General features: G+C 36.1%; 1 protein-coding gene across 2 annotated transcripts; it reads right to left on the bottom strand.

Annotated features, from left to right (window-relative positions):
- Positions 1 to 59: 59 nt before the first annotated feature.
- LOC103714937 lies at positions 60 to 11,871 on the bottom strand. Of its 2 annotated transcripts, XM_026807749.2 has the most exons (8): positions 11,175 to 11,279; positions 8,634 to 9,054; positions 7,882 to 7,981; positions 6,890 to 6,955; positions 5,267 to 5,381; positions 2,373 to 2,455; positions 2,012 to 2,073; positions 60 to 508 (listed from the first exon to the last, which is right to left on the bottom strand). In XM_026807749.2, exons 2-8 carry the CDS (start codon positions 8,774 to 8,776, stop codon positions 397 to 399), a joined length of 681 nt encoding a protein of 226 aa, XP_026663550.1. In that variant the 5' UTR covers positions 8,777 to 9,054; positions 11,175 to 11,279; the 3' UTR covers positions 60 to 396. The 2 variants fall into 2 exon arrangements, with proteins under 2 accessions (XP_026663550.1, XP_008800642.1); XM_008802420.4 differs by lacking the exon at positions 8,634 to 9,054 and having other exon boundaries at positions 11,175 to 11,871.
- Positions 11,872 to 15,646: the final 3,775 nt, after the last annotated feature.

Raw genomic sequence — 15,646 nt, 5'->3', positions numbered from 1 at the left:
CTAAAAAATAAAAATTAGATGCCGAAACCAAATAGGCATGGTAAGGGTTGTTAGCTATGGTGTTGCAAAATTATGATTTCTTAATCTCTTAAAACATTCGAGCAATGTTTATCTGACATAAACCTACACTGGAGGATTCTCGAGAACACCCATTCAAATTATAAGCAGATAAAGCTAATCCTTTGTCTCGGTTCAACGAACATTTCTTACAAAAATATCTAACTTTTATGCCTAGAAATATATGTTATGACCAACTAGGAATAAATAGACACGGAAGGGTTAAGCTGATAATTTCCTACTAGGAAAAATGAGCTAGGACTAGATCAGACTGGCGCCTTTATTTGTTCTTGCGACAGAGATGGCGAACAAGGTATACGATCATCCACATATCTGATATCATGTTTGCATTGGCATAGTTGTCCTTGGAAGGATAGAGTGGGCCAACTCCTCGTTCATCTTCACTGGAAGTGGGGGCATCTGCTTCATTGTTTCAGGCATATTGTCCAAACTGCAACACAAGTTCGCTCAGGTTTAAAATTGATAAATAAAAAACACTAAAACTACATATGGAGGAAAAAGAAGGAAATACCAAAAACATCTGCCAAGTTCTATTTATGTGAAGTGCTTCGAAGTAGGTAGCAAGACATCCCAGGGTTCTCTTGGAAGACATAAACATTAATATTGTATATGAAACAATGCGGGAGTCTGGTCAAGATCAAATCTTGTCAACATATAATGGGATACTAATGATATACAGTAGTAACTTCATACGTAAGTTCAACAGCACGGCTGATTACACTAGTCTCCCACAACTAGCAGGACTATCTTTTTTGAGTGTCAATTAGCAAGAGTGCCAAGATAAAAGGTGACCTTTCTTTTCTGAAGATTTTCCTTAAGCTGATTGTTTATGACCCATGAAGTCGGTGTCCAGTTTTTGTAAAATTAGATTGCCATTTATTTCTTTCTTTGTCAAATAAAAGATGATATCGTAACAAAGATGGATCAAACAAATGTGTGAGATCTTGGTACTCTTGATATACAGTAGTAACTTCATACGTAAGTTCAACAGCACGGCTGATTACACTAGTCTCCCACAACTAGCAGGAGTATCCTTTTTGAGCGTCAATTAGCAAGAGTACCAAGATAAAAGGTGACCTTTTTCTGCTGAAGATTTTCCTTAAGTTGATTGTTTATGACCCATGAAGTCGGTGTCCAGTTTTTGTAAAATTAGATTGCCATTTATTTCTTTCTGTGTCGAATAAAAGATGATATCGTAACAAAGAACAAAGATGGATCAAACAAATGTGTGATATTCAGCAAAAGTCTGGCATCAAGGCAAAGTACAGCCTACAAACTACAAAGACTTTGTTTCCCAGCACCCTTTGTACCAGAAAAGTTGGCCACATCATGCAAAGCTGACAAGCACAGAACATCAACGTGAAGAGTGGCATAAATAAACTCATAAATAAGAGGGTTTTATGAGGAAAAAACAATAGATAAGTAACCTTTTCTTATACGTAGAACAGGTACAGGCAATTGTAGCTGATAGGAGTATAGATTTATGCATTGCAAATCTTAAAAGGAAGATTTAGTTACTTGGGTCATTAAAAGAATTTTATGCATTTATCTTACAAGAGCATCAGGTGCACATGCATGCTTTTATCTATATGTTCCAAACAAATTTTAAGTTAAGAAACAATTTCTGTATGAGCAATAACACCTATAGACAAGGAGTAGATCTGTAGATGTGGTAACTATTAGAATTCTTCAACCATGGAGAATCTAGAAGCATGGGAGAAAAATCCAACTACCAATATATTTGATACTAATAACCAAAGAGAACACAGAATACACTATCCCATGCAATGAAATTGCATGGGTTACAGCAACCCTGTTTCACAACCTACAAAAAATGATTTGAATAACACACTTAATTTCATGCACGTGTGAAATTGCATTGATCTTTCATAGATTTGAAAATGAGAAAAAGATGAAGCACTTGACAACATACTCTTTCAAGATTGTAAGAATATTGTCCCGTGTTTGGCAAAAAAGACTGATGTTTTCCTGTATCTGCAAGAGAACCAATATATTAAAACCACCAGCACAATAAAACCAAACATATCCTGCACGCAAGTGTTGTTTTGTGAGAGCACCTAGTTGGAAAATAAACATCAGTTAAGCTAATTGTTGCTACTTGGTCCTCTTTTTTCCTTTTAGAAAAAGTTTGAGCAAGCTCAACCTACTTTCATGAAGCAAATGAAAGGAGATACAAGAAGGGGAAAAGGAAAAGGAAAAAAAGGAACAGAAGAGAAAAATCATAGCATGTGACAGCAATACATCCACGATTCATGCTGCTGATCAGCATATACCTGAAAGTTGCCAAGGTTTGCGGAAATTTGACTGAAAACCTGAGCATTATGTTCCAGGAGCTGTCCTGTTGGACCACCAATTTCTGCAAAGATAAATTACTGGAACTAATCAGCTACTCTATACAGGACCATAAATATCCATAGATCACCTCAAAAAGATTTAACTGCAAGTTAACGAAATTTTTGAGAGAGACAGAGACACAGAGAGAGAGAGAGAGAGGCTATTTCTTCCCACCTACTTTATGTGAACCCCCCCCCCCCCCCAAAAAAAAAAAAAAAAAAAAGTGCACACACACACACACACAGAGAGAGAGAGAGAAGGAAAAGATGATCATTGCCTGCAGATTTACCTGCACTTCCACATAATCTAATAAGGCACGGCAGAGATTAGAAATGGGGCATGGTAGTGTCTTAAAATCTTCAGGTTACAAAATGCCTGTTATTACATATCTTTAAATATTGTTCTATCAAAAATAGAAAAAGCGCTCACACACACACACACACACACACACACACACAGAGAGAGAGAGAAGGAAAAGACGATCAATGCCAGCAGATTTACCTGCACTTCCACATAATCTAACAAGGCAGGGCAGAGATTAGAAATGGGGCATGGTATTGTCTTAAAATCTTCATGTTACAAAATGCATGTTCTTGCATATCTTTAAATATGCCTCTATCACCCTTCTTTTATTCTTCTAGAAAGGAATATCAACAATAAAGAAAGATGATTCTACTGGTCTTGCTTAACTCGCTCCACTAACAAACTAGCTTGAACCTGAGAGCAGCACATGAAAGAGAATGCAAATAAAAATTTCACTAATATAAAAAGCATTTGGAATGTGCTTATCTTCAATGTCCTTTGGGTTCAAAAATAAATTATGTTCTCGCACATACTCTTCTAATAGAAATTACAGTAATCAACGAAAAAAAAGGCCAGTACTGGATCCCAATTGCCATATCCCAAACAAGTGCTTAGGTACAACAAGAATAAAGAAATTCTAATAAGGCATGAAAACACTGAAAACTTAGCAATAGTGAGAGCAGAATGATATTTTCACTCATATACTCCTCACAGCAAAGTGGGCAACAGGATCTACAGGAAAAGAATAATGTAGTTTATTATCAGTATAATGTGCTTAGTAACAATTATATACTAGTTTAGTTATAAAGATAGCTTGCAGGATACCAAGTCCACACATAATCCAATCTAGAATACAGATTGAAAAATACATCACTAAAGATATAAAAGTGTAATCAAGGTTAGCTGAACTATGCGAACTGGCTAGTTCAAGACATACCAAACCGGACCGGTCGATTACCGACACGTAGGGGTGAAAGTGGACCAAATAATATTTGTCTGAATCCATTTCCGTATCCGAATCAATCCGGATATGGATAGAAATTTGAACCTTTAACTAATATCCATATCCGTCAAAAAAAAAATAGATATGGATAGACAATTATCCGATTCGTATCCGAAGATTCGATTCCATTTGTAACCCTATTTAATTTTATATGGCACTCATGAACATTTAAGAAAAATAAATGACCATACTAATATGCCATTAATTTGATTTATCATCCATTTAGTAATATCATTGATTCTGTGGTCATAAAGTTTAATTGTCTGATTTATATCCGCATTGATATTAATACTTTCAATATCTGATTTGTATCCATATCCGTTTAAAACAAATATGGATATAAATTTTTGCATCTGACTAACATTCGTATTTGTATCTGTATTCATCAAACAAATCAAATATGGATATGAATATGCCAGTATTTGATCCGTATCGGATCCGATTTCAGCCCTACCGGCATAGTTCACCTCTTATATTCGGTTCAGAAGATAAAATGCTCGCTCCGTCGCTCACCGCTTCGCTTCACCCCTCTCTCATTTCGAAAGTCAAAACCCTACTCCAAAAAGTGCTCCTCCCCCTCTAGTTCAACAATGATGCTGCAGCCAACTAAGTCTCTCTAGTTCAATAATGATGCTCGCTCCGTTCCTCACCCCCCATGCATGACGAGGGCTTCCAAGCCCTCTCTTTCGGCCTCTCTCCCCCTCTCTCTCTCTCTCCCTCCGTCCCTTCCTCCCTCTCTCCCTCTCTCCCAACGAACGATGAGGGATTTCAAGCCCTCTCTGTCTCTCAACCTCTCTCCCCCCTCCCTCTCCCTCTCTCCCTTCCTTTCTCCCCCCCCCCCTTCCTCTCTCCTTCTCCCTCGCCCCCTCCCTCTCTAGCTCTCTCTATTTTGATATGCCCCAAAACAGCATAGTAGGGATCCGTACTGTGCCAAACCGGTCGCTGGCTGATATAACCTCCAGTACCAGTCCAGTGAACCATGAGTGCAAAAGAGTTATGTAGAAAGATTTAATTCCGCTACTATATAGTTTACTTTAGATAAGAAAAATAGCCAAAAGTCATGAATTAAATTCCTAGCAGATTTTCTTAAACAAGTTATGATATTTAATTTAGATTTTTAAGAATAGTAGCTCACTCTAGCAATAGATAGATATTTCTCTTTAACTATTCAAACAGCAATCTTGCTGCTTTCTAATTGGATAAACATTTTTGATAGGGGAGATTTTGTGTTTGGTCCAAGGAAGGCAAGAAGTCAGGAATGAGTTTCATAAAATGTCTCAATATATTCACACCCCACAGACCATTAGGAAGCACTTTTCGACAGTTTAGCCAATTTAGAACGTTGATAAAGTCTAAGAATAAGCATGAACATGCAACTAGTATGACAATAACTATCAGATCCAGTGCAACAAAGTGCAAAATATAGAGGTTTTTGTAGAATAGTGCCAGCAAGAAGCCTACCAGCAATAAAGAAAACCATGTCATATTTGTAAAAAAGTATATAAGTATAACTAAAAAATAACAAACCTTTATATGAAATTTCATCATCATCTGCAGGAAGCATAGGTGGAGCATATGGAGGAACATTAGGGCGTGCTACTAAGTTAGCTGGTGGTTTTGCGGAATGGTCTGCAACCCTTTCCTGCACATTAGATGGCCAAATTTTTCTCAGGCATTGACAAAGCAACTTAGTATGATGCATAAAGGAAAACAAGAGAAAATATGATACATACACATTCACACATATGTACCCACATATACATAGAGGTCCACTTGGCTCTAGTTGACTGAATTTGAAGTTTGATTTGGTCACACAAAATCTGAAGATGAGGTCCAAAAAAAGATGATCCAAGTTTGTGAATGTGAACTACTATCTCTAAATTACTTGGAGATCAAAAATCATGCCTTTTGGTGACCTCTAGCCTATGCATCAAGTGGTTAAAAACAAGCAGTTTAAATAACAAGATATAATGCCCATTTGTGACCACCAGATGCATAGGTTAGAAGTCTCCAAAATATTTGTCAGTCTGTACTATGTAGACAGTTTAGAGGTAATAGATCACATTCAACATCCTAGATCATCATTGTCGGACCCCCATCTTCTGATTTCACCTAACTGGATCTGCCTCGAAATATGGTAATCTATTCATATATACGGGAATGCTTGCATGGGCATGTACATATGGCACGCACGCATGCATGCTTGCATATAAAAAAAAAACATTTATCAAACGTATCCGTCCTATTATCAGCCAAAAACTGGACATATAAATTAGTACTTCTGTATAAAGAGGATTAGAGAGTAAAAGCAAGATGGGTTGCTTTCAATGCTATCAATTAATTAAGCAACTTAGTCCGGTATCTAACACTGGTTCACAAGTCAAAGTAAAAGAAAATGGACACAAATATGACATATAGTAAGGTGCACATGCCTTTGAAAATTAATTGATAAGTTTAGATGAATAACATCTTTTCATGTTCAATCCAAACAGATTAGTAATCAATTCACGTCATGATGCGTCATGATGTGCCTGAAGTGCTCCTAAACTCCAGACCCTCAATATTCCTTTTACGTTAGTTTGGCTTTCAAGATCAAAAATAATGGAGAAAGAAGCAAAACTTATCATATTTTCGCGGAGAAAAACAGGAGAAAGGTGGAGAGAATGTAAGAAATGTGTAAAGAAAATATAGTTACATAGTGGGTTTTTTCCTACTCATACTAATTACAAGCCTAATGAAGAATCAAACCGAATTGTTGAGATTTTAAGGTCAACAATCATCACGAAAATAACTCACAACTCAAAAATACTTTTCTTTTTTATTTCTTCATTCTCACAAAATAGCAGCTTCTTAATGAGTGATCTTTAATCTTAACCAAAGTAAGCAGCTTATGAAATGACAACTCAAGTTACAAACAAGCAAAATATCTAATCCAAAGGCAGATAAGAAATATCTAGTGCAAGATAATATCTTAGTTGGATGACATAGAACCAGTGCTAAACAAAAGCAAAATTAAATTGATCTGTCCCAAGGAATTAGGCAGCAAGATCATAACCTGTATCTAGAATGCTCAAAAAGCAAATTACCCATTGGCTATCCAGTACATGATGATAAACATAATACAGGGCATACATATCGGCATACACCCACCTTTTTATCTTTGCTTTTCCTTGACAAGTTATGATCCTCTTTCCTCCTCTTGCCACTTTCCTTTTTCTGCAAGGGAAATGAAACCGGCTTTACTTACTAAAGAAAACCAATTTTGAGGTTAATCATATGTAATTACGTGTTCTATGCATGTAAAACTCGCTTTATAATACTTTTTTTCGAAAATGTAAGTTTGTTAATTTTTTGCAGATTTCAATTCAAAACTGGAAAAAAAAAATCAGCACATCCCAAAATGGCATGATACAAACCCATACCGTACCATATCAGTCGCCAACCAATACAAGCTCCAGTACGAGTTCGGCAAACCTTGGATAGGTGTAAGCTCTAGGCTAGCCTCATCAATATTGTTACCCCATCCTAGACTGAAAATGTGGTATTAATGCTACCTTGTCGTATACAGGAGATGTGACATTATTATTGCCTCATTACATGCGAGAGACATGACTGTGGTTAGCCAGAAGTCAAATACAAATCAATTTACTTTTTGTGCACTGATGTCTGTTGATTGGATCCCTTTCAAAAGAACTATAAAATGATAGCAAACTGTTTATTTGAATGTGTGATAAATGCAGTTATTAGTTTAGTTGTGTTATTTATTGATACGTTGTGACCTATGGAGTGAAACATAGGAGAATACAAGTACTAGATATCTTGAATGTGATTTCTAACAATGATATTTCTAAATTGTTATATTTGTTGTGAAATAATTGCTATTAACTCTCATTTAATGAAACTTATCTTGGTGTGTGGAGGAGGGGGGATTCTTACTAAACTATTATTCTCATGTCGTTCCTTTATTTTTTTTCTTTCCAAAGTCACAGGTGTTTAGAACTCGGCTAAGGTTTGAAAGGCTTATGCCAAGAGAACAGGTGAACTGCACGGTTAAAGGTGAACTAACACATGCAAGCCTATTCAAAACAGGATCAAGATGATTATAATGGGAATAATAAAGGCTATCAACTATCAGACTTAACAGTCATCCATCTGCACCGCAGGACCACATCTCGGACTGTTTTATCCTTCAGCTGCATGGCAATTTTTGCATAACGAACTATAGTTGATTCAGACGCATATCTGCAGATGTAAACAATCAGAAAATCAGGAAACATGCCTTACTCCAAGAAGAAGAGAACCAAATAGCAAGGTCAACATGAAATTGAGATAAAGATATTGGAATTGACTATCAAAGACCAAAACAATCATTAATAATAAAAATAGAAGAAATAAAAAAATTACCAAAACAAGATCCGCCAAACTGGCAACGGAATCCATACCGGCCGGCAGATGGGTCGGTACGGTACTGGTTTGGTACCATTCCGACACACGGTGTGCTTGGGCGTGCCGGTTTCGTACCTTTTTTTTAGAGTTTTTCAAGTTGATTTAATTGGTAATCAATCTTTTTGAACATTTTCAATAATATTAAGTCTAATTTGATATTTTTTTAATATTTTTTGATGTTTCTACGATCCCAGTTTAACCTAAATGATGCATCTTATTGTTTTAAAATGATACAAAAAGAAAAAATAATTAGTAACATATTGCATGCTACAAGAAGCAACATGAAATATCCTCAAATTAAGTAGAAAAATGAAAAATATAAAATAATACAATCAATTACATATATTTAAAGTATAACATACATATCGATATCTAAAATCTCATCGAGTAGCAATGCTTTTCGTAGATATCCGGATCATTAGCATAATCAGGAGGCACATCAGCCTACCCCTCTAACCAAGCAGCGTTGTAGTCTTTTATGTTCATCATATAAGGAACGCATTCCCGGTAGCACTCTTGGATCTCTTGTTGATAAAGCTCCAATTCTGAAAGGTATCGTCTAGCTGATAAAACGGCTGTGAAGAGGCTCATCCGAATAAGCCGGCAGCAAAAGCCGACCTGTAAGATTCTTCGGACTGCGTAGGGTAGTAACCACCAGAAGATGCCTCAAATCCATATCCGTATCCATATGGATCATAAGCTGTCTATGGTTGCGGGTGATAGAAACCTGATACGTCTATAGATCTTATTTCACATGTGAGATCATCTGCAACTGCATCATATCCTTCTAAATGACCTCGAGGAGCCTGTCTTTTATATGCAATCAGATTCTCGCGGGCTCCACCAAATCGTGCGCTGTGGTCCCTATCCTGTGTAGCATGCGTAAACTGGGAATTAAGTTAAACTGCCTTAAGGTCCACATTTTTTTGCATTATAAGGAAACACACTGGAATTAAATTATATACCAGTTCCGGTGAAACCACTAAACAGTCAAGTGCTAGACTGTTTTCTTGTACATAAAGATGTATATGCATCTTGTTTTCATTTACTTAATGTCGAAACCAATGTCCCAACTTAAACTATAGAATATCCATAGAGACCTAAAAGAGTTCATTATAAAAGCCAAGATATTTTTTTTACATTTTTTATTTTTCCCATACTCTTTCTAAATTCCTATATTTTATTTCACTTTGGAAATTAATGTCCAGTCTCCACCCATTTTGGTCAAAATCCATCTCTAGCAGAATTCAGTGTTGATGTTTTTCAGCCAAAGGTTGGGTTTTGCAGCTACCAATATTGATATGTTAAAGCTAGGTGTCATGTGAAACCATATTTCAACAGTGAATTTATTTTGATTACCTTATGATTATCAGCAGACATAACTTCAGCTTTCTATATACATGCATTATTGTTTGATTCATATATATCCTCTTCAGCATTCATTATTTTATCAATAAATGTCAATAAAAACACAAATTGCATCATATTCATAACTCTTAAAAGTCTAAACAACAAATATCATTTTGTTGTTAATTTACTTTAATGCTTATATAATGCTGTCATATAATGTCCCAGTCAACAAGACAGAATAGAAAGCAATATGAATCCTTTTTTGAGGGAAAAAACAATATTAGTGAATCCTAGGTTTGTAGAAATATTACAACACACGGGTGGTGTCTGTCTTTTAATGCGACCTGGACAAGCATGTGTCGAATTGTATGTACAAGACAATGATAATGGGAGCTCGGAATTTTGAGCAGACTATCTTTCAAGATCCTTATCAGTTTTTCTTGTTGATATGGACCAATGGTTGAATATGTTCTCAAGATTCCTTTTTCCCTTCCTTAAGATGGGTGTGGTCTCCCAACTCTCCATTCTTCGTTGAGAGACCAATTATTTTTCTTTTCTTTTCTTTTTGAGATGTTAAGACTAATTCAATTATATTACACCAAGTTTGTTCCAAAGCAAGATTTGATGATATGGGGCAAACAGGTTAAAATGATGAAAAAGTGCTAATACAGCTCAGACAAAAGCATTATTAAGAAATAAATTATCACATGGAAATAATCAACACAAAGATGAATTTTTTCAGGTTAAGAAGACCAATGAGTGCATAAAAAGCATTCAGATAAAGGTTTTCATATTATATTACTTGTAAGTTACATAGCATTAATGGAAACTCAGTAAAGTGATCAGGGACATGGAGACTTATGGTTGGTGTATAAGTCCATAAACAGTGGCAGAACCAGGATTATTTCCCTTGGGGAGGGGAAGGGGAAAGGGCAATATTGAAATTATCAAAGTTTATTGATATCATTTTTTGTATTCCATATACACATGTAACTGAAGTTCTGTTTGATAGTAATGAAAAGAGATATAACACTTTACTGGATGCTTTACAAATTACAGTCCTCGTAACTAGACTGGATAGGTTAGTTTGTATTTACTTGTAAACAGAGAAACATAAAGAAGACAAGAGCTTCCAACATGTTTCGTTCACTAACAAAAGAATTAGACTATTTATATTGTGAGAACAACAAATGGAGACAGATGGACATCTGAGCAGATTTTAGAAATTTTTTCCAGTTTCTATGTTCAGCATAAGTTACTTTTTTGGAGCTCGAAGGTAGAAGTTCTCGCCCTATTTCATGTAATATTATTAAAATAATAAAGTGTTCAACAGCAAAGAGCAATCAAAATCTCCTAATTTGGTAATATGACCAACACCAATGACTGAAATTTTATTAATTACAAAGTCAAAATGCAGCGCGTTAAAGATTTAAGGTCATAAAAATTACAAACACCATTTAAAAGCAAAATAACAAAGTATGGATCATTTATAAGTTACGGTGTGCATAGAGAAAGAAATTTGAATGATTTATAAATCAAAACTAACAGAAAATTTTTCTTGACATAAAACATAAGAGAAGGTAAAACAAATAAAATTGTCAACGAAATAAAATCTTAAAATAGATGGGAAAAGACTAACTTGTTCAGCCCTTCTTCCAAGATGGCCTGATCCTCCGCCGACCACTCCATCGAAATGCCAGGATTATGCTTCAACGCCTGCGCGGTGCCCAAATTCCCACCCGCCGCCGTCGCGCTGCCGTTGCTCGGGTTCCCGGAGGCGGCCCCTCCACCTCCTCCGCCACCTCCATCGCCGCCGCCTTGCAAGGAAGGGGCCCCCCCATGGGTCCAATCCTGATTCCCCGACGGGTTCGCGTTCGCACCCATCTCTAAAGAGAGAAACAATCCCAGCCACCTCTCGGACTCTCAGAACCCTCCTCTAATTACCCCCCAATTTGAAGCTTCTTCCCGCCATAAAAAGGAAAGAGAGATTGAAGAAGAAGAAAAACAAAAAAGAAACAAAGAAGGCGAGGATTAGGCCAATGACGCACCGAGCTTCCTAAAAATAAAAACTTTCCAAAGATGAGGCAAGAGGAGGAAACGAGAGAAGGAGGAAAGAGTGGGGGATTGGAAGGGAGAGGAAGAGAGTAGCTTTCTAAAAATTAAAACTTTCGAAAGATGAGACAAGGGGTGGGAACGAGGGAAGAAGGAAAGAGCGGGGGATTGGAAGGAAGAGAAAGAGGGTATTGGGGGGGGATTCTCCTCTTTTCCTCTTTTTGGGTGCCTTACTGCCTCGCCTTGGAGAGAGAAAGAAGGAGGCTCCGAGTTTTTTTCTTTTTTGACACCTCTCTCTCCTTTAGATATTAAAACACTTAGATGAAGCCATTTGAGCAATAAATGCTTCGATGGATGATGGCCATAAGCGACATCGAAATTACTAAATTGTCCCCCTCTGCTTGCAAATATTGATCCTAGATAACAACATTTAGTCCACTAGCGGCTATAATTTGTATAAGCTTGTAGTTAATCAAACCTAATTAATTAAGTGTTCCATAGAGAATGCTTCTCTCTTGAAAAATCTTGGAAAGGGATATACATAATATTTAGAAAAAAAAAAAGGAATAAGATCAAATAATTTGTTCACAATTACCAAGCCATATTCGAAAGCCATTTTGAGATATGTGATTTACGAACATATATCTTATAAAATATGACCAAGTGGTTGCCTGTATGAAAAATAATGACAATCTTTTATATGAAAGACCTAATTCAATTCGCTCCAAATACCTAAAAGTTAGGTTTTCAACTTAGGAAGACTACTTGTTAAATCATGGCCGGACTAATTTTGCCATCACAGCCTATGTTGCTTGGTTCATGGCCTAGTTGTAAGAAAGTAATGTATAGGTGAAAATTAAGGAAGTGATATATAGGCTGGCGACTGGATAAAGGAGAAGGGTATTATGGTCTTTATAGTGTCTACATTTTGGTGGTCCCTCTGTCTTGTTGCCAGGTAGCTGTTGCATGGGCCATAAAATTGTCGAACAAGTTGACGCATGGTCTTAAGCATTCCATTGGTTCAATGATCAGGTTCATTTATATGTTATCATCGTGGTCTGATAATTTAAATTAAATGACAAAAATGATTTGATTAGATTAAGAACATCATCATGGATTCAGTGGTACAGGGATTGATATAAGTAGGCCAGGTTTATAAATCCCAAATGTGGTTGCCTCAAACGAGCAGTTGATGCTAAAAAAAATGGAATTCTCACAATCCAAGAAATGCTTTAGACTTGGCAACCACAGAAGATTGGATTAGGGCAAATGGAGGCCATGGATTAAGATCCTGTGCCCTACCATGCCTGTGAATCCCATATGAGGTCAGTACATTTAATCCATTTCATTGTAGGTATAGCATCCCCTCGATCGCCTATGTGGCAGCATAAATCAATTTCCTCAATTTATTTAGGTAGGAAAATAAAATTAAGATTTACTACTGTTTTAGGTTTTGATTTTGATATTGTTCATTACAAAATGAAAATATGTTGACTGTGAGATAAGTATCATTTTACCAAACTCTATGGTTCTCAGATCAATAGAGATATCAATTTATATCAAAATCAAACATTCGTGCACCTAATATGTCGACTTCTTTCCTTCTTGACAAAAAGCAAAAAAAACAACAAAACAAAAAAAACAAAATCGGCCCTTGCAATCTAGGCTGATATATCCCGGTATCTTAGTCAATACAATATAATATCTTAGCCAATATTTTATATAGCATGGGAGCTAGATGCTATCCCATGCAAATGCTGCCAATTGGACATGGGTTGCTTTGATTATTGACACACGCCTAGCTTAATTTATTAATTTAATTAATTACTAATCTATAATTTGTCATCTTAATCCAGAATGAGTGCAATACATGGTGGATAGCATCATGGCAGTGCTATCTCCTATTTTCTAATCAATCATTTATAAATTCAAATTATTTTTTACTTACTAAATATTTCAATATATATCTGATCACTGTAATTGATTTGGGATTTACCTTATTAGTCTCATATTTGCAGGTCTCGATTCCCATAATATTACTGAAACCTTAGGAGATTTTTGACAAGTCTTGGATCACTAACATTTTATTCACCCTCCTTTCATGGCTACAACGAATACCAAGAATTCAGTCATAACAATCTCAGCCAATCACCAAGATGGCCAAGATTAGTAGTATGAAAAGGCTTGGATATAAATACAGACCAAACTAATAAGAATGGAGATATTTGCAAATGGTTTGGATCACAATAATAGTAGTATAAAACCAATTTCCCAGCCTAGGCAGATAATTTCCAACGGATGAGCATAGAAGTTATGTTAGATAAATCATACAAACAACTTATTTTTACTAAAGATTCACCAGGCAACAAATTATGACATAATGATCATGCTGACAAATATTTATATAAAGATTCACCAGGTAATAAATTATGACATAATGATCATACTGGTAAAAAAAAAAAATTAATTGTGAATATTATTGAGCATGCTTTTCAAGTTGTATTTTGCAATGATTTTTGTTGTAACGTTCTTCAATAGTGAGATGAATACGGCTATTTCAAGAGGATATCTATATTTTTATATATAAAGAAAACAACTAGGTTACATGTGAATCCAGACTTTCAAACAGTGAAACCCACATGTTGATTTATTGTGAATCTCTATAACTATTCAAAGGATAGAAGAGAGGAAGCCTATCCTTTCTAAAATTCAGAAAAAAATTTAGAAAAACCATAGAAAAATCGAGCATACCATATCATGAATTCGAAATTAATTGGACTCTTCTTCCTTAATCCTCCTGTGGAAAGAAATATAGCTTTCCTAGAATTCTACTGAAACAAAACAAAAAAAAAAAATCTCATTTATCTTCTTTAACTCGAAGTTTCACTTATCCAAAACACTTTTTGATTAGAATTAAGCTCTCATAATCAAAAAAAAAAATTATGGATTAAAAATATAAATAATATATATTATACTTAAAATATAACATTTTTATGTAAAAATTCTTTTCCTTGCTTGTTTGTGTTTCTTAATTTTAAGATAAATGCATTTTGTGCTGACACCCACTGGGGTGGAATAGCCCGCATTATAACTATCTTCAGGTCACAACTTTTACAAGTTTGCACAAAACCATGAGTCACATTGAGCTTATGATCCAAACCCGAGCCCTTTGACTGAAAACCCGAGCTAATGGGCTTGCCAGGTCTATCTCGCACATTGGACCCAACCCAACCCAAACCAACCCGAAATGGACCACTTTTGAGCTAATGTCTTCTTGAACCAACAAATCCATCCGACCAAGCATATACTATTCCCAGATCAATTCCACCAGACCCAGTGGTTTTTGTTTCCAAAAAGGTTCTTGTGAAGTAACATCCTTCATCAGGCTTTATCCCACCCACCAAATGAGCATGTTTAACTCCGGAATAAAGTGGATTGGTCAAGGAGCAAAAGGGGAATTTAAAAAGAAACGGGTCTTATTCCACTTAAACTAGATAAAATATGCTGGTAGAGTACTGGAAGTTCGTTTCAGTTTCTCTCTCCAATTTGCCCCAAGTTTATTCCACTCATCCGGATAAAACCAGTCCCGAGACTGAGAGGAATATAGCGTCTACACCATGACAGGGAAATTAAACGAATGAAGTATAAGCATACAAAGTGGAGTGGTACACAGCCCCCTGTCCCTATGTGGAAAGAATAGTTACAGGTCGAAATAGAAAGAAGTCCTCTGCTCCCCAGCATCAAAGAAAGGGAGATATAGGTCACATTGTATATTCCTGCCAAACAAGGTCGCTTTTCTCTGTCCACCATTAAGGGCCACGCATATGATCACAACAACCCATTGTTGAACTGGGCTCGGATGGTCGTTTCCAATCCACAAAAAAATCGGAGAAAGAATCCAAAACACCATGGCAAGTAGCACAATAAAGTTGAAAGAGGAAAGAATAGACCAAAACATTGAGAGAGACTCTACTTCAAGTGGGAATTATCACTAAACTTTTCCATATTTCTTTTTGTGGAACTTTAACTTATTTACTGCATGGCACGCCTCCTGTGCCA

Source organism: Phoenix dactylifera, chromosome 14, assembly GCF_009389715.1.
Source record: "Phoenix dactylifera cultivar Barhee BC4 chromosome 14, palm_55x_up_171113_PBpolish2nd_filt_p, whole genome shotgun sequence".
Classification (NCBI taxonomy): domain Eukaryota; kingdom Viridiplantae; phylum Streptophyta; class Magnoliopsida; order Arecales; family Arecaceae; genus Phoenix; species Phoenix dactylifera.
This window is presented reverse-complemented; position numbering and strand designations above follow the sequence as displayed.